General features: G+C 43.2%; 1 protein-coding gene across 1 annotated transcript; it reads left to right on the forward strand.

The window, feature by feature from the left end:
* Window positions 1-227: 227 nt before the first annotated feature.
* Window positions 228-20,276, forward strand: LOC135910945 (nose resistant to fluoxetine protein 6-like). The gene is made up of 8 exons (XM_065443016.1): window positions 228-315; window positions 8,739-8,904; window positions 10,405-10,487; window positions 14,881-15,003; window positions 17,804-17,924; window positions 18,706-18,895; window positions 19,026-19,168; window positions 19,910-20,276. Exons 2-8 carry the CDS (start codon window positions 8,767-8,769, stop codon window positions 20,069-20,071), a joined length of 960 nt encoding a protein of 319 aa, XP_065299088.1. The 5' UTR covers window positions 228-315; window positions 8,739-8,766; the 3' UTR covers window positions 20,072-20,276.
* The last annotated feature ends 3,609 nt before the right edge of the window (window positions 20,277-23,885 follow it).

Here is a 23,885-nt window from a genome sequence, read left to right on the forward strand (position 1 = left end):
ATGACAGAGTGTTAGATTAGTTCACGTTTATTGGTCTCGTTGCTTCACTTGTTGGCCCATTTGCTCCCACCGTAGTTCGGTTAAATATCGAAACCTTCCTGTTTTGTGAACAATAAAATGCAGGCATACTGGTTAATAGTTGGGGAACAAAGGCGAACAGATGGAATATTGTTGATCAATCCAGCGAATATTGCTCACTCTAACGACACGTTCTTATTGACTTTTCAGTGGATTTTTCCTCTGCTTCACGGTTAGCAGACAAAAACGAAATGGTCCCGTCGTCGTCATTGTCAATGTGGTGAAAAGGTTAATAAGGTAAGTGAACTTCAGTTTATTAAATTATTGTCATGTACAGCTAACGAAGCAGAAATATATTGAACGCGCATAACGCAGCAATATCTAGAGAAAAAAACGTTTAACAGTTAGCGCAGAATAACAAGGGAATACATTCAAAGTGAAATTATATGGAATGTTTGTGTTCTAAATCGATCGTGAAACCACTGTCCAACACGTGCTGCCGTCACGGCAGGTGCTTTAGAAAATTTACCCATTACCCATCATTCACGATACCTTTGCGCGTTTCATTCGATGAACCCCACAATAGCGTATCTGCATACGCAATACGGAGTTTCCTGCTTATTTTTCTACTGCATATGTGATGTAAAAGTGGCGCTCCTAATAATTTTCCTGGTCCTTGCATTAACAATCGCCCTTCCCTTTTGTTGCTTTGTGAAGCTGCTCAAAAGTGTAGACTCTCTCTCTCTCTCTCTCTCTCTCTCTCTCTATATATATATATATATATATATATATATATATATATATATATATATATATATATATATATATATATATATATATATATATATATATATATATATATATATATACACATATAGAAGCAGGTGCCAGTCTTTTGCAGTGACGTTGGATTACTAGTCAAGCTTTTTAGCACACTACATAGACGTGACACAGAATTTCGGTGAACATATGGCCACTTTTATTTGTGTTGAGCAGTGACGGTGGTCGGCCCGAAGACATCCGCATGTACTTTTCTTTTTTTCGGTGGTCTTGATCGTCGGCAAGCGAACACATACAGCTATTCAAGATCGGCAGCATACGAATACGCACATACATTTTCTTAACGGCTGTGTCTTAGTGATCTTTAGGTGTGATAGTAGCTGGTCTTAGTAGGTACACTTAACAGGGGGAATTAGTCGGTAAACTGAGTTGGTGCTCTGAATCGATGTCCATCATTTGGTTGTGATAGTGGGGGACGATGCCCTTGTGGTCGCTTTGGTATACACTGATCGGCTCGGGCACAACTTTGAAATATTCTTTGTCTGAGTGAGATCCATGCACGACCGGTGGTGAGCGGTTGAAGTCGAAGAATTGTGTGGCAGTCCAAGCTTAAGTGTACGAGTACAAATTGTAGAAACCACTTCTTTTCCGGCCTCGAGATATCAATGTTAAAGTAGCCGACGACGATGATGGACGAGGTGTCGTCATTTCTGACCGAAGCAAAGTGCGACGACATGAATCTTTTTATGTAGCGTTGGGGTGCAGCCGGCGCTATATATAAACAGTATATACCATGAACCCGTCCTAGGTCCGCATGGCACATACACCGGCACACTCTGTGGCGCTGTTATGCCGTGGTTTGGGGAGACTGCAGGGTCACACACCCAAATTCTCTGTCCAGAAAGTACCTTTTGAATTTAGTGTACGCTTCTTTGAAGTTGTCCAATGTAGCCACGTGGTAGCTACTTCTTTGTGATGCGTTCTCCGCCTCGCAATGTCGGGCATCTTGCCTGTCTTGCCACATGCGCTTGGTGTCTCTTGTACGCTCTTCCACGGTGGTATTTGCCAGCCGCCACAGCCGTTCACATTATGTCTTTTTTTGTCACCTGTCGCTCTTGGTAGGCGCGCTGCTCCTCGACAGTGCGCATTATAGGCGGCCTCGCCATGACTGCGAGAGAAGAGAAGCGAAATTGAAATGCAGCATGCAGCTCGTCTTTGTGGTTTTATTTATATGCACGCGTGGCGAAACCCAGCACCGCCGCAAAGTAGACATGGCACGCACGGTGGTGCCGCCACTCCCGGAGATTGCAAGGAAACGAGCAGCGTGCGAGCTTACAGTCATGGAAAAGAGAAGGCGCTGTTAGCTCAGGCATGGCTCGACGCGTGTTCCATAGCAGTAAATGTTTGAGAAACATTTTTAATGCGAGAACATTATATGTTTATTTACGCAAAAATCCGGCGTTGTAGTAGGCGGCGTGACTGAAAGGTTGTACCGAAAATTGCTGACGGCGCGATCAGTAACAACATGTCTAAATGCTCGGATTGACGTCAAATTTAATCAAATCAAAAGTGGGTACGACGCGTGGTCTAACCACATCGGAGCCGGGGAGAAACTGCTGCGTGCGCGCTCAGCTGCGACGGCGAGCAACGAAGTACCTACTGGTACAGCTAATCGTGTGCCTCTCATTCCCCTTTTTCTTCTTGAATGCGCCTGGGATAGCGCTGCAGGAGTTTTCGGCATACAAGCGACATACGAGCAGACTAAATGGCTAACCACGTACAGCTTCGCTGTAATATAAAATACAAATAATTCGCTATAGTTTCCCACTGTCTAGGGTATCAAATTATCTGAAGCTCTACAATACAGCCTCCCTCGTATCACACTTTGAAGGTTTCGTGCTCTTCCCTTTGTAACGGACGGTTGTAGAAATTAGGTCCTAGCACAAAACTCAGTACATCTTGCCACGCCAAGGATGCAGATGTGGAAACATACAGAAAAATTTCGAGCGTATGGCGAACCTTGAAACACACATTTTGCGATGCCTGGGCCAGATAAAAATAAGCCAAAAATAGCCAAATAGCCAACTCACCTAAACCACAGCCAAACAAAAATTTAAGTAGCCCAGTTTGGCTACAAACAACCCAATCTGGCCACACTGCCCACGCGTGACTCGATCTTCAGATTTCATCAGTGCTGTGTCTACTGCGATGCACTGTAGATGCCAAATCATAAGTGTATAAAATGAGGTGTGCCTAGGGCGTGCCTCGTTTCACACGTCACGTCGCTGCCTCCCGCGCTTGCTCTTCGTATTTCATCGGTGCTGCGTATACTGCGATGCACTTCTAAGCGTCTACCACAGAGGCATCTCTGAAACGTGATGGCACACTGAAGCACGCCGTCGAAGACGAAGCAAGGGCACACAAAAGGGAATGCAAAGCAAGTTCACAACGTGCACGCGGACATACGGGTGAATACTTAGGCGAAAACATTTCTCCGAAACGATGACAGTTCTTTCGCATACTCACACGTAAGCACTCTCAAGTGTCTCTGCCGAACTTTTATCTACTTGAGAGCCTAGTGAGCTTAAAAATAGCGCCTATTTATAACACATTTACACAACATGAATATGCAAGTAATGACAAATGAAAGGTTTAGGGTAGAATGGAGCGAGTTTAATTCAATTTTGAGACCAAGTGTTTGACACCGCACGTGTGAACATCTCACGCAAGGTTACCCATAAGCAGCTTCTTCGTAAAAAAAATATTTTGGTGGTAGTTGAAGGCGGCTTGGTATTAAGTAACGATAGATCAGTATGCTAATTGGATAGCGCATACAACTGAAGCCTCTTGAGGCCTTCGAGAATTCGCGCAATCCTCGCACTTTTTCCCTGTCCGTAATGCATCAAATACTACATCACGGATCATAGAATCAACTTTGGAGAAGGGAAACTGTACCTTCTATATTGGTACGAAAATAAGAAGCGGCAGTGCATGGAACTTACAGGGGGACGTTACAGATGGCGCTGCTCAATAAACAATCGGAAATACACTTCCTTTAGTGGAATATTCAACATAGCCGCATTTAACCGGTAGCGTACGCTCGTACGTGCTGTGCTCGCCCTTCAGTGACTTGGCTACCGCGTAGCTGGTGCATTATGATTGCCAGGAGACCAAAGAGCCTTTACTGACGCACATACAAACAAGCCACAAGTGAGTGAACAGGATGTGCGACTTTATTGGCAGGAGAAAAGTGGCACACCTTCTCGTACAGGAGCAAAAATAAACTTTCCATCTCGAGATAGGCTGAAACCATTAACGCGAGCTCGTAAATTTCTCACTTTCGTTGTGGCACACTGCGGTCTGATGACGAGCAATAACCAACAGCGCAATCACATTGGACAGTGTCCCACCTGTTTGCACCGACCGTCGCAGTTCAAGATTAGCAACTTGCATTGCGAAGCAATCGCGTGAAGCAGGCATCTGCTGCCGCACCTAACACAGCCACATGGACAAGCTGGCATTTTAGCATTACCTCCTTTCCAACTTGCACGTTTCTTTTTTTCTTTAGGAGCAACTAATATGTTGCACACACTTGGTGTCCCACATTCTCTCAGTACGGACATGATCGGTTTTGTGGGAATCACCATTTTGAGGCCACTTTTGCAGGCCTTTCCGCTCACGTGGCTATCAACTTCATACACTCCGAACCATTTCACCACATAGGCTAGTTTCTGTTCGCGCCCATTCGCGGCGGAGAAAGGCGGCAAGCTCACTTTGCCCACGACTGCAACAGCAGGAAATGACGAACAGGGAGCACCAACCACGGTGCGCGTAAACAGGGTGTCCACATCGCTGTGCGGACAGCAGAAGCAAGTGCTTAGCCCAAGAGACTTTGGCCCAATGCAGCGGACCAGGCCAGCACATGCCAGAAAGTGAGACAGCAGCGAAACCAGATTCTGCAGTCAATCACTCCATTGTACCTAGCGCAAAAACCCAGGCTATACAGCAAGAAGAGCAATCTTGAACGAGACTGAAAATTAAATATGGGAATGAGAAAGCTAGCATTAAAGAAAGAAGCCACTCTGCTCTACCGGCACTGAAGGTCAAAATCATTAAGAAAATTGAAATGCTACATACCACAGGAGGCAAAGCTCAAGGCGAGATACAAGACGATGCCTCACCAGCTATTTCAAGAGAGGAATTGCATTTAGCAACGCACACGAGCTAATACTGCTAGAGGTATGTTGCGCTACTAGAGAGTGACTGCTATTAAGTATGACCAAAGAATCAGTTCAGCTTTACGTTTGGAAGAGGAAAAAGAATGATATCTAACAAGAAATGGGAATGAAAAAGCTTTCATTCGTAGAAAAAACTTACATTGGCAGAAACCGAATTTGACAATTTTAGGAAGCAGATTAAAGAACAGCAAACTTGCGGAACTCTCTTCGCCAGCGTCGTCCGTGTTTGTTCTGAGGTTGCAGGTGCATGAAAATAGAAAGAAATAATTTTGTTGAGGTACCTGGACGACTCGCCGAGGGTCCTGCTAAAGTAATGATGGCTGAGGCTCTTTGTGGTTCTGACGCAGTCCTCCGTAGGCTTGATATTTCATCCAAATTATTCTGGATCCGCTTCTTTGTTCGTGGTGTAAGAGCTTTGAGAATTCGGCTGCAGCCCCTTTTTGTGCATAATGATGCTCCTGTGATGTGCCTGTGCCTGGTGCAGACTCTGCTGGGGCGGAACAATGATACGTGAAATACAGCACATATTAGCCAAATTGATGTATTGTTTTCTTTTATGTTTGAACCAATTAAGCTTAACCATAGATAGGAACACGCATTCGTATCGGCTACAAACAAATATCATATATCTCAAGCCTAGCAAGCTAATACAGCATATACCAAGCATATTTGTTTCAGAACCCCGTATTGTTTACCTTGTAGTAGCAGCAAACGTACACAATGGCTTTGTTGCAGCAGGCAGTAAATTCTCTTTAGTGTGTGGAGTGTGTTTACTCCTCTTTACTGCATCTCTAACACAGGTATTCTGACTTAATCAGAAATTGAAGAAGCACACTTTTGCAATATCAAATACTAAAAGCTGTTTCTGACTGCAGAACACGCGCAAATGTGCAGTGTTTGTTCTGGGGTGCTTAAGCGGCACGTTAGTTAAACAAATATTACTGCTCTCCCTAAAGTTATTGCGTGCCTAACGACAATCCGTGTCAAAGCTTAAGTATTATGAGTATCACAAATGAGAACACTTTTGCGCTCATTTCTGCACAAGAACAGATCACACTGCTGGTTCCACATGCTTGTGGAACCAGCAGTGTGATCTTTTGTAGTGCATAATGTATGGAATATGCGAAGTATTGGAACTGCTGCATCCCTTTTCTCCCTTTCTCACACCGACGGGATGCATCGCTTCACTACTGCAGAAATAAACGCCTTAAGGGAAACCAAACAGCAAGATAGAGTGCGCAAGCGCGACTGAACGAGGGCGTAGAAAAAAAAACAGATACGCAGAGTCTCTGTGCATCTATTTCTTTCTATGTTGTCGTTCAGTCGCGCGTACACACTATCATGGATTCAACCAACTAGCCCGCGAACGTGTTTTAAACAGCGAAAACATTTTGCACCACCAAGTACGAAATATAGGTAGATTAGCATGCGTTCAACTGTTTAACACATTAAATTCAGTACTCTCACTGTAATTTACCGAATACTTATTCGGTTTTGGGAACGAAAGTTGTCGGTGGACTTGAAAGATATATATATATATATATATATATATATATATATGTATATATATATATATATATATATATATATATATATATATATATATATATATATATATATATATATATGCAAAGTGTGTGTGTATTGATAACATTTCTCAATCGTTCAATGGCCACGGCTACGAGATGAAAAATGTGACGCACGTTCGGAGATAGCTCTCTCTTTCGTGACTGTGTGCATAACGACGGCCTCGCAAATAAAGGTCCATTTGTAATGCAGGATCTAGTTTATTAGTTTGACTCCACCTGTAAGTTATCGAGACGAATATTACATAACGATTTCAGCAGCGATGTTAAACGACTCACCTATATTGCCGTCCCCAGTCTAACAGAATCCAGCTCTCATTTCGACGCAGACATGTTTCGCATGGTTCACGACCGAAATGTAGCGGTGGGGCTTATATCTCCACTCACAAACGTGTCACTTCGCCCTAAATTAAATACCGCGAGATAGCGATGTGCAATAAACTGGTTTTAGCACAAAAGAAGCACGAAACAATGGATCCGTGCCTGCCGTATGCGCGAATATGTCGGTAAAAATTTGAATCCAGGCCAGAGGTCATGTGGGTGGTCGATGATGGTGAACATGATTTTGCGTGTATAATGCCAGAAAAGGACACCAGAGTAAGTACTCAAGAGTACAATGTATTACTAGGAATAATAATTGTGCAATCTTCGTCATGCAATAAAAACGTTTCGATATGTATATATATGTGAGATATATATGAATATATATATATATATATATATATATATATATATATATCAATGTGTCGATGATACTGTTCTTGTATCCTGTGCAACCAATTACTATTATGCAATCACCTCCTTACAGATTGAGGCAACTAAAGCTATGGATTGGTTTGCGGCTAATTTAATAAGCATCAACGCTGCTAAAACGCGACTTGTCTGCTTCCATAACCCCATAAAAAAATCCTGCCTGCGACATCATTATTCTTACACACATCAGACTGTTCTGGATGTACATGTCAACCTTTTAAAAATGCATCTTCTGTTTCGTATCTTGGGTTGCTTTTTGACTGTGATCTTTTATGCAACTCGCAATTATCCCACATCTGCAAAAGGCTGCGCGCGGTCTCCTGTGTATTATACAATATGCGATGCCTTATGCCAATCTCCGTTCGAAAAATTATTGTGCATGCTTTAGTCTACAGTGTGCTACGTTATGGCTTGACTGTGTATGGCCATTGTACTCTTAGGTGGAGCTCAAGAATTAATTCAATTTTACGTTCACTGCTGTCAACAGTGGCTTACGATTTGTGTCCAAAGCAAGATCCAGACGTCTTTAGGTTGTTGAATTTTCCAAACTTCACTGCTCTGATTATCGAAAGTGTTGTAAATAAACACTTCAGTAGTAATGATTTTAAAACACGATATACGCCTGACCGCTCCTTAAGACCGAAGGAACCCTACGTCATCCCCAAGACTGCGACAAAGTACGGAAGGAGAACGCGGCAATGGCAATACTATGTTCCAGCCATATTTAGTAAATTGCCGACGCCTGTGTTAGAAGCAAGCACAAGACGTGAGATTAAGAAACAACTTAGAATTGTCGATGTTTGATATAACATTTTGTATAACTGTTCAACATTTTGCTCCGACCCGCTAATAGCTAACTCCGCTATTAACCCTGTGCAATTTTTTGTGAGCTGACTGTCAGGCACTGCCAGTCAAGCCCTCTGAGGCTTTGGTAGTCCTGCTATATGTACTTTGTTTTCCTTATGCACAATAAAGATTGTATCGTATTGTAAGTATTGTATTGTATGAGTGTGGGAGAAAGTTTGCAGCTTAAAATTCCGCTTACTTCGGCCTTCCGCTTACTTTAAATTGATGCAGTCTGCTTATTTTATTAGCTGAGCCGCGTGGTCGATTCTGTTCGCCCTCTGCGACCATTTGTTGAACTTGAGAGTGGGCGGGGCCTGACTATATCGTAAGTGCGCTTCGACTATCTATTACAGGTACCCTTTGTGCGGAGTCTAGGGAAACAATTACGAAAGGCACAGGTGTATGTAGCACCAAGACGTACACAGCCGTTTAAATTGTTATATGAGGAACGATGCCGTAGCCTTTCAACTGTGGCTTCGACAACTATCGCAACTACATCTGCGCTTTCTCTCCGCAGAATTTGCTTTCCGCTGTTCTTCGTCATCATGTCCTTGTACCTGCTTCCACGTATCGTCACCGGACCAGATGCCACGGCATGCTTCCAGAAGATATTTGATGAAGTCACCAATCATTGGTGGCAGTTACTTCTACAAATAAGAAACTTCTATGAAACTACTGTTTGGGTGAGTCTTGTACACTCTCGTACGCGTGGTGTTGTTAGGCTAGCACGCAAGGCGCTTAGGCGCACTAATTAACCAAGAAAACAGATCTGTAATCTTCATAATTGTTGTACGTTACAATGACCATATTCCGGACTGTTGATCAAGCACTTACTACGGTGCTGGCACACGCGTCTCGAAGACGTCGTCATCGACCTTGGCTATGGAATGGACGTAACGTTCCGAGAGAGTGAGGCACAGACAGGCAATAGTTTGATGGAAGCTTGATGTTAGTGCTGGCTATGCAGGCTTTTCTTACTTTAGGTGAGACGTTTGAATTTACAGAAGTAGGAACAGAGCGGAAACAAAAGGAAGAACAAAATATAAACTAATTATAAGAAAGCTATGAATAAAAAAACAAATCAAATCCATAGGAGTGACAAAATATCCTAGAATGCCTGTAAGTTTTGGTTGGCCGAGAGCCACGAAAGACCTGTGAGTGAGAATTTCGCTCCGCTGACCTATGCCTTCTCAGTGAGTCGGTGGATAACTTTGCAGCGAATCGAGTTATTACACAGTCCAAACTTCTGCCAACGCAATCATGCGGATGACTCTTTCTGAAGCAACTGTTAATCACATGTGCCCAGAAACCATTGTTCGCCTACGTCAGGCGATGGAAGGATCTGCCGACGGTTCGAACCCGTGTACCTCAATACACTGTCGCCTAAATGGCGACACGTGATTAGAGCAAAACTTGGACTCGAGATAGATTAGAGTAGAGTTGAGTACGAAATATAGTCGGTGTTCACTGGTAGAGCCATGCACGCTCGCAGCCGGCACGTCACTGAAGGACGCCGTCTCGTAAATAATACGGCAGATTATGAGACCCTACTTTTCACCAGCTCAATCGTGAGTGATGTATGTTTATGTGTCATTGCGCCTCGAATGCGACCATTTCGCTATATTTTTTTCACAGCATTCAAAACAGTAATTTAAATACGATTGGTAATTTAACGGCTGAAAGTGAACTGTCGAGTGTGGCTCGAGCGAGCCAGGTGTTTATCTTAAATAAAGACACAAGAGCCCCTGTGTGGCCTTATGTTTGCTTTCCTTAACGTGTATATGCCAATTCAATCGTCGACATCAGTATACTAATAGTGAACATCGCCTGAAATACAAGGCGCTGATTTTACTGCAATACATTCATTTGTTTGTTGTTGTTATTAGCAGCGTATATCCGCAATTTACCGAGCTCCTCACTGAATGCATTGACCCTCGATAGGCAAAGCGAAAACAATGAGAGTCTAAGGAGAGCATTAAAGATAGAAAACGTTATGTTGACGTTTTTTTCGCCTTCAATGTTTTTATGCTGCTTGTCTCAGCGAGCCCTAATTTCATTGATCTATATAACGATAGAGACGGCTCAGTTAATACAAAATAATTCTCAATTATCATCCTACCCAGCCAAAAGATTCGACGCTACAAAATACAAGTTGTCGTAATTCTATTCTGTCTCAATGACAGGACGTGCTCGTCCACACGTGGTACCTGTCAGCGGATTTCCAGCTCTATCTGGTCTCTCTTCTTACGCTTTCGATACTGCAAGGGTAAGTACTACAATATCCTCCTTTACTGACTGCCTAGCTGTACGTAAGTGTACTTGATGAGGAAGAGGAGCTACCGGGTATCGATCCAAAGCTCGAGCTGGTGTTCCGTATATATTACAGCTCAATGACCAAGCCACACGCAGCAGTTAGACTGGATCTCAGGCCTGCTTCTTGTGCATTTTCTTGGACATTAAAAACTTAGACAAGACAGTATATATTTCCTAGCTCACCAGCTGCTATCCTCGATTTGTCATGTGATTGGCAGAATGAGAGAGCATATGAGCACAACTGGGCTTACATCTAGGGGGGATGGTACCCAAGACACGTTTTTTCAAAAGCATGAAGAATAAATACTTCATATTATGGAGTACATGTCCAACAAGTGGCGCACTTGCAGTCGCACTACAAGAGAGTAAAAAATCATGCCCCTCAACCACACCCACTCGTGAAAATGGGTGTGGCTTGTAAAAAGATTGCTTACGTTGCAATTTTCACTTTAGGTAAAGTAATTTAACACTAATGCAAAGAACGAAGGAAGGTCAAGGCATGTTCACGAAGAGGTTCCCGAAAGGACGCAGATTATGCAGCAGATCACGCCGCAGGTACATAGTGGGATGGTCGAAAATTTAAAATTTCACACAAGATTTCTGAAAACGCTTTTTTGACTTGTATGAACTGCATTTTCTCTGCAATGAATAAACCTCTTTCTTTTAGGTTTCAATCCCTAAAGGCTAAGTGATCATTGCAGAGACAGAACTAGAAGCAGACTTTCTAAGTGAAAATGACTTTTTATTTAACACTTTCTCATCCGAAAAACCACCTAGCATGAATATAACATCCAAGAAAATTGTATTTGAGGAATGCAATTACTAAATTTATTTCTTCAGTTAAGAAAAACCCCGTGTTGTAAGGCAGACGTGAGAGCACTTTCGTCGCCCCAAAAGGAATTGTTATTTTTTAAATGTTCCTTCACCAAAGTAACAAATTTGTTTCATTTAGGTTGTTATAAATGTCATACGACACAGACTTTTGGTCAAATTTTCATATGGAAGAATGAAAAACATACTTGCATAACTGTGGAAATTCGGAATTCCTTGTAGCGAGTGGAAGATGAGATATTTGCCAAAAGCGTTGAAATCGTCTCTCCGGGTAACTTCGCCCCTTAAAGGAAAAACACAAGAAGCTCCAAGGAACTGCCAGCAGATCGAAGCAACATTCAGGTTGCATATTTTAAAAACAGCGTCTACTGCTAAGAAGCCTTTCCTCCAGTACCTTCTAAACTGCCCCTCCTGTTTTCGTGGCGACTTCTTCCAGGTGACTTCTGTGACGTCTCTTTCGTAGCCGGCGAGCTATGGAGGAAGCTGAATCTGGCTAAACACGCGATCACTATTTAGCCAAATCTCATGTCCGACATCACAGAACTACCCGAGTGGCCCCGTGCTCCGTAAGCAAGTTAGAGAAGCTAAGATTCTTCAATTGCCTTTCGGGTGTTCACCGCGCACTACAACGGCGGCCGTAAGCTACGACGCGTTGCCTCGTTCGGCTTAAAGCGTTTATTTTGGTTCTGAAAATTCTTCCAGCAAGATTTTGTATCGTCATGAGAATTATATGGACATTTCGGGCACATTTCTGCCATCGCCGTTGCCGACAGCATCGCCGTGATTGTCCGTACAAAGTCCAAGGGCCCTAAAACCATTGCCGCACGCCTTATGCTGTATGTGTGAGTCAAAGCACGCGAGGAGATTCGACGAGTGCGCCTCAATCTGGCGCGCGCAAGGGAGGAAGGCGGGGAGCAAGCGCGCCGTCTTCCGTCAAGGGAAAGATGGTGAAGGGATAGAAGAGGGGAGGGCAGGGGCGCTATAACGTAAAACTATTCCAAACTTTTCTATTCCAATTCTGCTATCAGCCCTCCGCGATTGGTCAAAAACTTTTTTCGGCCACCCCCCATTTCACCTGTCTGTCACGCGACGTTACAAAAACCGCAACACCTCCCCATCTGATATGATGTGTGCACACTGATTATGCATGATTTGACAGAAAAAAGAAAAACAGTTATTTCTGATTCGACTCCTTTTCGCTATTAGCCCTCGGCTATTGGTAAAAAGTTTTCGGGCTGCACCCACTTCACCTACCTGTCACGCGACGTCACAAAACCGCACGAACTCACCGCGTCAAAGTGACGTGTACGCGATAAAGATGCATTAATATGCCGAACAAAACTGAATTTTTTTCGGAATAGCCGCAGGCTGCCCCGTTCCGAAAGGAATAAAAGATAGCTGCCGCCGATCGCTGAGACGCTGGCTACTCGCACCTGCCGGAGAGCATGGCTGTATTTGCGTATTATAAAACTTCTTGCGTTACCGTGTAACGTTTTTAAGCACTTTCGACACGTTTACTACCTCATTCTGCCAACTGTTCTTTGCTGAGGGTCAATTTTAACTTCATTCTTAAGCTTCCGTTGCATGCCGCCGCGATTTTCGACCAGCCACCACAAGCTATGAAGGGAAAGCCGACCAATCGCAGGCGCCGGCACCACCCTCTTCATCCGGTTATCGGTTTTCAGTGCACTGGCTCTGCCCTAGTGAATCCCTCTCCACTTGAGCGTTCTCCTCGCCTCTTGTCAGCCAATTAGATACAACAAGCCGCTCAGTGTAGGCAATGTTATTCGTTTTTCAAGCAAACAAAAGGGACCTCCTATGAACGAGGAGAGCGTTTGATTGGTCTATTCAGACAACCCTATGGGTGACCACCCGGTGCTTGCGTCGGTGGTTACGCAAATTTGACGTCAGGAAATTGGAATAGAAACATATTGGAATAGTTTTACGTTATAGGGCCCCAGGTTAGGTTGGGCTCCGGTAGCAAACGCGTATTTCGCGACCGCGCTCAAGGGCAACTGACGAGCGAAGCTCAATCTGTGGGAGAGGGTGGTTACGCGAATCGTAGGGGTCAGCTGCTGAGGTCTCTCCGTTGTACCAACGTGTGTGACGTATATCACTGCTCCTGCAAAGGGAGAGGGCGGGCGGCTACGAGTAAGGCTCGGTGTGACGCTCCCTTTGGGTGTTGTCGCCGCTAACACTGGTGGTACGATTTCACCGCGGCAACAGGCCGCTCTCGTCGTTGGTGGAACGAAAGCGTGCGAAGTGCAGCGCAACGCGGGCTGTGCCGACTATGATATGGCGCCAGAGTTCCGGGCATTCTTTTCCTATATATAAACGTATATAATTTTGGTACAAGAATATTGGCAGGCGAATTGAAAACTTCGTCCCTGTCCGCCTGGCGTCTTCTTTTGCACTGTCCCCACTACTGTAGGTGGAAATATAAAGCGTAAGGTAGAAAGGTGGGCGAGTTGGAAAGGATGCATAGTTATTAATTCAGCGCCATAACCGCAGAAGACACCGAGCTAGAAGGACACAAGACGACGGCTAACACTTAACAACCGCTCTCCGTTGTTCTAGCGCTCAACTTATAACACATATAGAAGTGCGGTCAAATTTCGTATTAGAGCGTATTAAATTCGTCGGTGAATGTTTTGTCCTCTCAGACATCTGCAAGGACTACCCGGGTGCTGCGCGTAGTTCTAGCCGCTATGTTCTATTCCCGGTGTAGCAGTGTAGGCCCTCAGAAATTTTGTTAAAACTCGGACTATACACAAGAAGAACGGTATGCTATATCTGGTTGGTCGCTAGAAATCCGTAGTATCTCTGAAATTTTGCAAGTGTACATATCATCCAGAAGAAAGAAAACCGTGAGCGTGATGTTCATTAGTCACCGTCATAAGAAGCTAACAGGTAATGACACCAACAAAGCTGATTCTTGGGCTAGTTGGTGCGGTTTACTCATAATGGCAAAGCTTTTAGCGCAATTTAAGAAGACAGGGACGTGACAGAGAAACGAAACAGCGCCAACTTTCATCTGACGTTTATTGAAACACAGAGGCACATATACCGCGAAGCAGGTACGGTAAGATAAAAAAAAGCATAAATAACACTCTACGCATGCGCCCGCCATTGACATACAGGAACACCAATTTCTTGTCAGAAAGTATAACTGAATTTGAAAAGATTGAGCTTCAGTTTTAAGTACTTGCAAGCACATAAAATAGTTGTCAGGTTCTTAATTACTCTTTTCAGTAGCTGGCAACAGAGTCGAGTTACCCCATGATAATAATTTTGGAATAACGGCACATCAAAACATAGCTTCACTCAAATACTACTATGCCGTTGGACGCTCCATGTAACCTGGCAATACTGCGTGAAAACGTGTCAGTCTTTTTCAGAGAGCATAAGAAAATACTTCCGTACGTACTTCTCTTGTGGAATTTCTGCTTATATAAGAATAGCGATGGTTTTTCCAGTTAACGATGTATATAGCAGTCCGTGCCCATTTTTTTCAGTCGCAAGAAGACGCTTCTGGCAGCATTCGCCCTGTTCTCTCTCATTGGCTGTGCTTCCTCAACGTGGGTCGTGGGGCGCCAGCATCTGCTGCCGTTTATGATGTTCCCAGGCCCTGACGTGCCGTGAGTATTCTATGGCACAAATGGCGGGTGAAATAATTGGAAGGAGTATACATGTGGGGACTGGTATATCGGCCTGTATATGTATGTATGTATGTATGTATGTATGTATGTATGTATGTATGTATGTATGTATGTATGTATGTATGTATGTATGTATGTATGTATGTATGTATGTATGTATGTATGTATGTATGTATGTATGTATGTATGTATGTATGTATGTATGTATGTATGTATGTATGTATGTATGTATGTATGTATGTATGTATGTATGTATGTATGTATGTATGTGTGTGTGTATGTATGTATGTATGTATGTATGTATGTATGTATGTATGTATGTATGTATTTTCATCCTTCCGTCTGTTCATCGTTGTCTGTCGCTCTCCCTGAAGCCATTCTTAAGTTGGCAGCTGATTTAACTGCCCCTTCGGAAAATCTAAGCGGCAACTTCAACTCTACAGAGCAGTGTCACGAAATACACGCGTTACAGCCAAGGTGTTACTGAGACCTGGCAGCACCATAGTGCGCTTGATTATGAAGTAACCCTTCCTGGCTTCAAAGTGGTTCGGGGAGACAGAAAACTCATTCTTTTAATACACAAAGAGAACAAACACTGAAATTTCTTGGATGACTAGGAACCTTATGGGGGGGGGGGCGTTTATCACACCGTGCTGCCAGATTACGTCAATCAAAACGCTGTGACTCAACAAAAGTCATGCAATTTCTTAGCGCTAAAAACGAACTTTGTTCTAAAATGGATGCTTCAGAAGAACTTTATTACAAGGTAACCTAGCCGAACTTATTGAAGATTAATCCGCGTCAATTTTCGAAAGCTCTCCTACCACCTGGAACATCCTCTGACGTGCTGACAGTTGACAATGCTGTAGTTTCTTATACACAGACAACAGCTTCTTCTTTTAACACCAACTTCTACTCTGTTTGTGGGGCTTACAATTCGGTAATCCCTGTTTTGGATTTTGAAACAGTGCCTCCAATCAACGATCAGTCACTGTCACCTGAGGGCATACTTAACCTAACCGTAAAGTTACACACCAAGAAGTCATTGTCCTGACGGTATCCTGACCGCTTTTCTCATTTGATACTCCCTTTAGTGTAGCGCATATCTAACAATCACCTTTAGAAAATCTGTCTCAACCGTCGCCCTTCCTGGTGCGGGGAACCTTGCTTCAATTATACACTCATTTAGGTCAGATAATGTTCAATTATTATCTATCTAAAGGCCCCTTTCCTTAACCACACAGTCATGGAAATTATAAGAACATATAATCGTTAAACATAGTATGAAACTTCTTGAAGCTAACAAAATTTTAAACTCTTTTCTTAATGGTTTTAGACATGGCCTCATCGCTATAACACAACCGACAGAATTTGTTCACGACATCAGCATCCCTTTAAACATTGGTGACCTGGTTGATGCTATTTTCATGGACTGTGCATAGCCCCTCGGCACTGTCTCGCACCCTAAACTTACGCAAACGTTGTTCGCTATACCAACACGTGTACTCTTGATTGGTTGGATACCGGACTTTCTTTCCCACCGTTCACGATAAGCACGTGTCAACTCTAGTACCTCACCGATGATGCCTGTTTCATCAGGGGTTCCCTGAGACTCAGTACCTGGTCGTCTTCTATTCTTGCTTTATTATAGATCTTCCCCACCCCCACCTCAGTTAAAATATGACTTCTTGCAGCCCATTGCGTTTGATATGACACAATTAAATCTCCAACTAATCACTTTGTCCCTAACAGTTCTTTCACTGCCATTTGTAACCAGTCCAAATCATGGCAAATGATAAGTTTTTCATGACAGTCCCCATGACTTTTAGACAACAGTAGTGCCCTTCCTTCTTTGCCTATGCATTTTATTATATTACTTTAAGTATTGTTCAAATTCGAATACATAGGTGTCGTCCAAACGCACGATTTCTCATTTTCAAAACACATTGACGTTACCTGTAACACGGCCCTACACGGGCAAGGTTGTTTGCATCGTGCGCTGCGTCTTGCTCCTCATGAAACTAAACCTCTAACAAATAAAACCCTCATTTGCCCCATCCCCATTGTATGGAATCCATACAGACACTGTGACGTCCAATAACTACAATCTGCGCAAAAGAAAGGCAATGCGTTTTTTATGCAGGATATATGACTAGAACTTTTCTAAACCCAATTTTCTTCCCTTGCTGGGTCTCACTCCTTTTGCAGCGCGTCGTCATCGTGAACGACAAAAATTTCTTTACACGCTAATCAATTGTGCTCGTTTCCTTTTTCTAGTTAACTATCTGGCTATTTCCAAACATTCATCTACGAGGGTTCACCCCGCCCCTAAACATTACAGCCTTTTTCGCCCGCACTTATTTCATTACCTACAGCTTTTTTCCACCAACAACTTAAGCCTGAGATTTATTGCCAGGAAACATCTCTACGCTACCATTAAAAGAATTCGCGCAAGCTTGTTCATAAATGTTTGTATGTTTGTTGTACATCAGCACTCCTGCAATAGCATCATTGAGGCTGCAGTATGTAAATAAATATAATAAACAAACAACAAGAGATATTCGTCAGCACTCACTAAGCCGATTGTTACCTTTTCTGGTATCCTAAATGTTTTTTTTGTGCCGTACCTCTAGTATCATGGGCAACTATCAACTAATCCAATCCATCAAGATTTTAGCGTTAGGCAACGGTTAGACAGTGCAAACGTCCAAGTAAAGCGTAATAGTGTGGCGGTACGATAACTTCTCTTATGCGTATGCCTGTTGTATTTCTCTTGCAGTTTGTTGACGAGAACACTGAGCGAGTTCTACACCCGGCCATACTATCACGCAGTCTGCTACTTTAGCGGCTGCGTAACGTTTCTTTTGATGGGCGACTTCAAAAAGAGGAATATTACTACGGTAAGGATAAAACTTGTATAAGTAGCTGGGCGATTATTAGTGCACAAATATAAATGGTCTGAATGTATTGTAATTGGCCAAAGGTAACCACATGGTGTACGTTTGTTGGATAAAAGGCTTACAGGCTCTTCCTTGCCGCTGTAGTTTGGAGGTTGTTGCGTTGTAGAAAACTATCGAGTTGCCATAGCAAGGAATATCGCGAAAACGGGGACCAAATCACTGAAGTTAATGAAAGCCCTGGCATTGTGATAAAGGCATGCTCACTGTTAATAGAAAAAACTAAGATAATGGGCGCATTTTGTAGCAAAAAACACAAGAAACTACAAACAAATGAGCTGTGCCCTTCGTTTGTGCGTAATTTAGTACTAAAAACGATGCATAACATATTCTAAACCTATGAAAAATGTATTGCCTTCGTGGTACGGTCGAGGGCTAGAACCATTTAAAGGAAATCTTTCTTCAGGTGACAGGCACACTACTGACACCATGCGGGCCAGAATATTTGATAGCATTTGACAGAAAGAAAAATGACTTATTTACGTCGATGTAGATATCAGTGTATTCAAAGCATTGCACACTTAGGTACACCTATGACCTCCAATAGACATTGCTTCAACTGACGATGATGCAGGTAGGGATGATAATTATGGGGACGGTGGTGGTCAAAATGAACCGCTATGACAATTGATTACTTGTAATTTTCTACGTGCCTGAAGAAAACCTTCAGTTGTAAGCTAAGAGGTAGGCGCCATCTTTCGTTCATTCAGAGTTTATTGTGCAGGGTATGCAGGTGGCAGCCTGGTGTGTGTCCGTGGGCTGCGGCTTAATCTCGGTGTTCGCCAAGCTAGCGTGGTATAGAAGCCCGAGTCCGACGTCTGAGGCAGTCACGCTCCTTGTGGCTTTCTTCGACCGCATCCTGTGGTCCGTGTTCATTGTCTGGTTCACACTGGCCTGTGCTTCAGGTCGAGGAGGTGAGATTTCTGCGCAAGCTTACGTTCTTTAACTTCTATGTGTATTATTTGTTGCTTGCTCTTCTGCGCCCCTTTATTAAGGCGCTACCAGTTTTCAGCATTACATTTTTCGTATCAAATGATTGCGCAGGCTTCGTCGGCAAGTTCCTGTCCTGGAACGTCTTCGTGCCCTTGAGCAAGCTTTCGTTTGGCGTGTACCTCATTCACGTGCCCTTCATCCAGGTCATGCTCCATGCGTCCAGGGAAAAAATATTGTGGTCCAAGTTTAACTTGGTGAGTATTTGCACTTGAAGTTCAATCTTGTGTTTAATTCAGAGGGCGGCAGAGTGTTGTCACTGCGTACCTGGCAGACCTTCAGTGAGAGCACGCCGGAGGCAGTTTGGTGCTCCTGTAACAATCCATACACGCGCTTGCAACATTTTAGCGCACACATCCGATTTATTGCTTAGGTTGACAAGCGCTTGCTGACGGACACTCCGCACACATTGTACGAGCTGCATGGCTAATTTTTTCTGCACGTGAGTTGGACAAATGTTTAGCGAAATGTTAGCCCGGGGAGCAACTAAAGGCAATAACCATCATTTTTGCCCCTTTAAAGTTCCAACCTTTTCACCAACTCTCAGCAATGCCTGTCAGTTACAGTCTCTACATGAGCTATAAAAGCGCCGTGCACCAAGGAAAGCTTGTGTGCACCTTAAACTCACCAGGCTACGTCCACTTTTAGTAGGCGAATTTCACTCTCATTGATCGCAGTTTGTAGTTCAGTCTTGTGGAAGTATTGGCTCATGATATGCCTTATTAAGAGGTATTAAAGCTCATCGTTCTCGTATTGATCAGAAGGCCGTTGAAAGCAACTGCAATAGATTGTGTTAAGCAATTCACTTTAAAAACAAAGTTAGAGTTCTGACAGACGAGAAAAAGACCACGTTATATGCATTATTAAGGGGCAATATATTCGCGCAAGTGGCAGTTCCTTTGTTTATGCACAATAATGGTTCTTTCATCTCTTTTCAGGTCACGCTGTGGTTCTCGGTGCTAATTTGGAGCTTCCTGCTGTCTTATCTGACATTCCTCGCTTGCGAAGCGCCGATGGCAAAGCTGAATAGCCTCATCTTCGGCGGAATCATCGGAAGAGGAGATGCTCGCAAACAGAAGCAACCAGAGCAGTCTACCTGAAAAATTTGTAGTCGATGATGAAAACTGAAAGCAGAATGCGAAAGTGACACTGTACCCGTGTGGAAACCACCCTCGGGATGGCCGTACAATCACCTGAGCTCTGCCCTAACTTCCCCGGGGCCTTAGTCCAGCGGGAGACGTAAATATCCAAGAATAATTTTTAGAAAAAGATTTACATTTGCATTAGCTAGCTTATATTTTGTGTTTCCATTCGGTCTTGAAGCCTTTTGTCTGATGCGTCTTGAGCGTCATATTTTCCTCTCAGATGCACTCTCAGTTGTCGCTTCACGGGCCATAGTAAGTTGTGGATTAGCAGTCTCTGCATTGCTTTGCGTCAACTTATGGCTCAATGGATCATGTCTGTAACACGCGATATACAGAACAAAATAAAGCTGGAAAATTTTCAACAGTCTGCACCAATTTTTTGGAGACAAACTACATAGCGCCAAAATACTCCACAGCTCCTTGTCGTGGTGCGTAGTTTCTGCGTCTTGCTATACTGAAACAAGGTCAAGGTACGCGTAGTACGCTTATTGATGAGGGAAAGCTCATAATCAGTGCAGCAACACCAAGAAACGGAAGTTTCACGCAAAAATAATTTAGATTTATGGACACTACAATCCAATCAGTTGGAAGCAATACTCAGCCCTGAAGGTCAACAGGTCAACTTTCTTGCGCGTTTTCCATCGGTGATAGCTGGGAATCACAGGATACTTGAAAAATTGCCGTAAGGAAGGGATTTAAGAGCTTGCACTCTTTCATGTACTATGAATACAAAAGAATGTCTAAAATTCAGAAGGTTTTCTGTTAATTTTAGTGAAAAATTGGGAACTTCGTTTGGCAACAGGTGTTATGATTGGTGATACGATTGGCGCATGAGTCGTATGGATTTCATATCACGGCACAGACGATGATAAGAAACTAGTTGACTGAACCACGACCACAGTCAGTGAGGATCGAACTAGCATTACTGCAAGAAACAAAGTTGAAACCGCACGAGGCAAGCTTCACGTATGCGCTACATGCATGTCAATGTATACCTAAGACAGACTGGACGCTGTTTGAATGAAAGGCTGCGCGAACAAAGCTATTCGTGCGAGCAGCTGATGGCACATAACTCGGCTGTGCATTTCAAACAGTGCAAATGTTTGGCGCTATCAGAAGATATCACCGTTGCGCCTTAAGGATGAAGCAACGAATGCTATAGCAACATCTTTGAATGTTACTTGAAGTGTGAAACTCTTAGTTGGGGTGACAGAATGAATTGAAGTAAACGTAAGCTAAGATAAAACGAGCGGTTGTGCTTGAGGTCCTTTGTTTCAATCCTGCCATCGGACAATTTTATTTGTGTTTAATCCTTAACGCCAACAACATTCTTAGCGACTTAAGCATACTTTTCCATATCGGGTATGTTTTAAACATCTTTCCCGGGTCATTTACGCGTAGGTTGTGCGCAGACGCTCCAGTTAAAACTACATCATTTCCAGGTTTGAGCTCTGTTGTGGTTTTGGAGGTTATATTTATTCTGAGAATACTTATGACAAGAGGCATGCACTGTCGGCAGTGGCGTAGCCAGAAATTTCGTTCGGGGGGGGGCTCACATTGCAGCTTGGTGTCCTCCATAAGAGGATGCTTTAGCTCGGTTGCTCTTATCTAAATACATGCAGAAGAAGAATTCGTTTTTCTCGGCAACCAATGCACCATATTTGACGAGGTTTGTTGCATTTAAAAGAAAAACTTAAATTCTAGTAACTGTTGGTTTCGAATTTCTCATTTAGGTTGTCAATTTTTTATTAAAAATTCACCAAAATCGCAAATTTTCAGAAATCTAAACTATCAAGTTTAAGACTATGTAACCCAGCAATGAAAAATTATATAAGAATTCTGTGAATTGCACCTAATAGTACATCTACAGCGGACAAAATTTCTACGTTACACGTGGATCTCAAGAAATTTAGCATTATGGAAATACGGCTTTCGCAGAATCCTTGTACACAACGTAACCGATTGACGTAAGATACGAATTGACACACCAAATTTGTCCGCTTTGACTGTTATCATAGATGCCGTTTACTGAACAGCGACATGTGAGCTTTATGTAGAGCTATTAGTTTGTAGACGCCGTGCTTCTGTTTCTTTACTTTCGAGCTTTTCAAAATATTTAAACAATGTTCAGGCCCTAAATCAAAATTCCGCTTCTAACAGACACTAGAATTCAACTTTCTCTCTCAAATGCAACAAATTTCATTAAAAGCGATCCGCGGGTTATCATAGAAAAGCGTTTCTGCGTTCTACGTGTATTTGAATAGGCCGCGTCGGAGCTGGGCGCGAGCTAAAGCTTCCTCTCAAACAATTTATCTGGGGATCAAATACATGAGTAATAACTGCATTGTCTTTGCTAAAGATGCTACAAACGAATTCTTAAACGCTACGCACTGTCAAAGCAAGTAAAATATGTATTTTGCATAAAAGAATATACTTGTATGTGCCGAAAATTGGGTCCGAAATAACCTATATCGATGCTTCCATGCTTTTTCTCTATTTAATAAGTAAATAAATTATCGCACCAACTTTAGAACAATATCAGTTCGAAACCAGCAAGGCGGTACACGCCATTGATATGAAAAATGTAAAGGCCATGAAATTAACAAGCTGAGGACAAATATTGTAATGAAACTTTGTCATTAAAGAACCTTGTTTAGATTCTTGTACATGTGCAACGGCCAGTGAAAAATCTCAATGAGGCTGTCCTTTGTTCAAATGTAATACTCAGGAGCAGCTGTCACCAGTCGTGTATCGTGGGTAATTGCACCGAAATTATAGCCGCAACAGAGAGCACGTATAAAGAGCAGGAGTTCTGCAATATAAACGAGGGCGAGTCAAATGAAAGTCAGCCAATGCAAATATATGACAAACTCGGTACCTCATTTAAAAGTAGTCTCCATGATCATTTAGACATTCGTCCCGTTGTCTAACAAGTGGCGTGATTCACGTCTCGTTAAATTCCTTGGGTTGCTGCTTCAAAAAGTCTGCAACTGACTCTTTCACGTCATCGTCCGACCCGAATCTGGTTCGCTTGAGCTGTTCTTTTTTTTTTCACATGCTCCAAAAAGTGGAAGTCGCAAGGCGACAGGTCTGGGCTGTATGGCTGATGTTGCAGCGTTTCCCACTTGAACATTGCCAGTTTTGTATTAACGACATCAGCGTCGTGGGCGCGGCATTGTAGTGGAACAAGATGACCACATTCGTCAATTTTCCACGTAGTTTTCCACGTAGTCTGGCGTGTTGCAATAACGAAAGAAATTGATAGTCTCTCAAGATTTAGCAAATTCTATCAGCAATGGCCCCTGGCGATAGAAAAAAAATGTCAACACCGCGGCGGCAATGACGGCGTTTCCTTTCTTGGGTGTGGTGAACTCGAATATTTCCACTGTAAGCTTTGCTGCGGTGTTTCAGGTTCGTAGAAGTGGCACTATGGTTCGTCCCCGATCACAATTGGAGACAAGTAGTCGTCACCCTCATTGTGTTACCGGATCAGATGAGTCAAGGCAGCGCTGAACTTCTCCGTCTTCTGGTGGTAGTTCAAAATCTTGGGCAACCATAGCGCACACAAGAGCGGATAACCGAGATGTTCATGAATTATGGCGGGAACCAAACCGTGACTGATGTTCACACGCTCTGTCATTTCATCGGTGCTTATCGATGCTTATTCGAGTTCTTGTCTCATCAGCTCATCAACCTTTACAATTTCGTTAGGGGTGATTGCACGATGGCTTTGGCCCGGCCTTGGATCGTCTTTACAACTTTCACGTCG

Source organism: Dermacentor albipictus, chromosome 2, assembly GCF_038994185.2.
Source record: "Dermacentor albipictus isolate Rhodes 1998 colony chromosome 2, USDA_Dalb.pri_finalv2, whole genome shotgun sequence".
NCBI classification, from domain to species: domain Eukaryota; kingdom Metazoa; phylum Arthropoda; class Arachnida; order Ixodida; family Ixodidae; genus Dermacentor; species Dermacentor albipictus.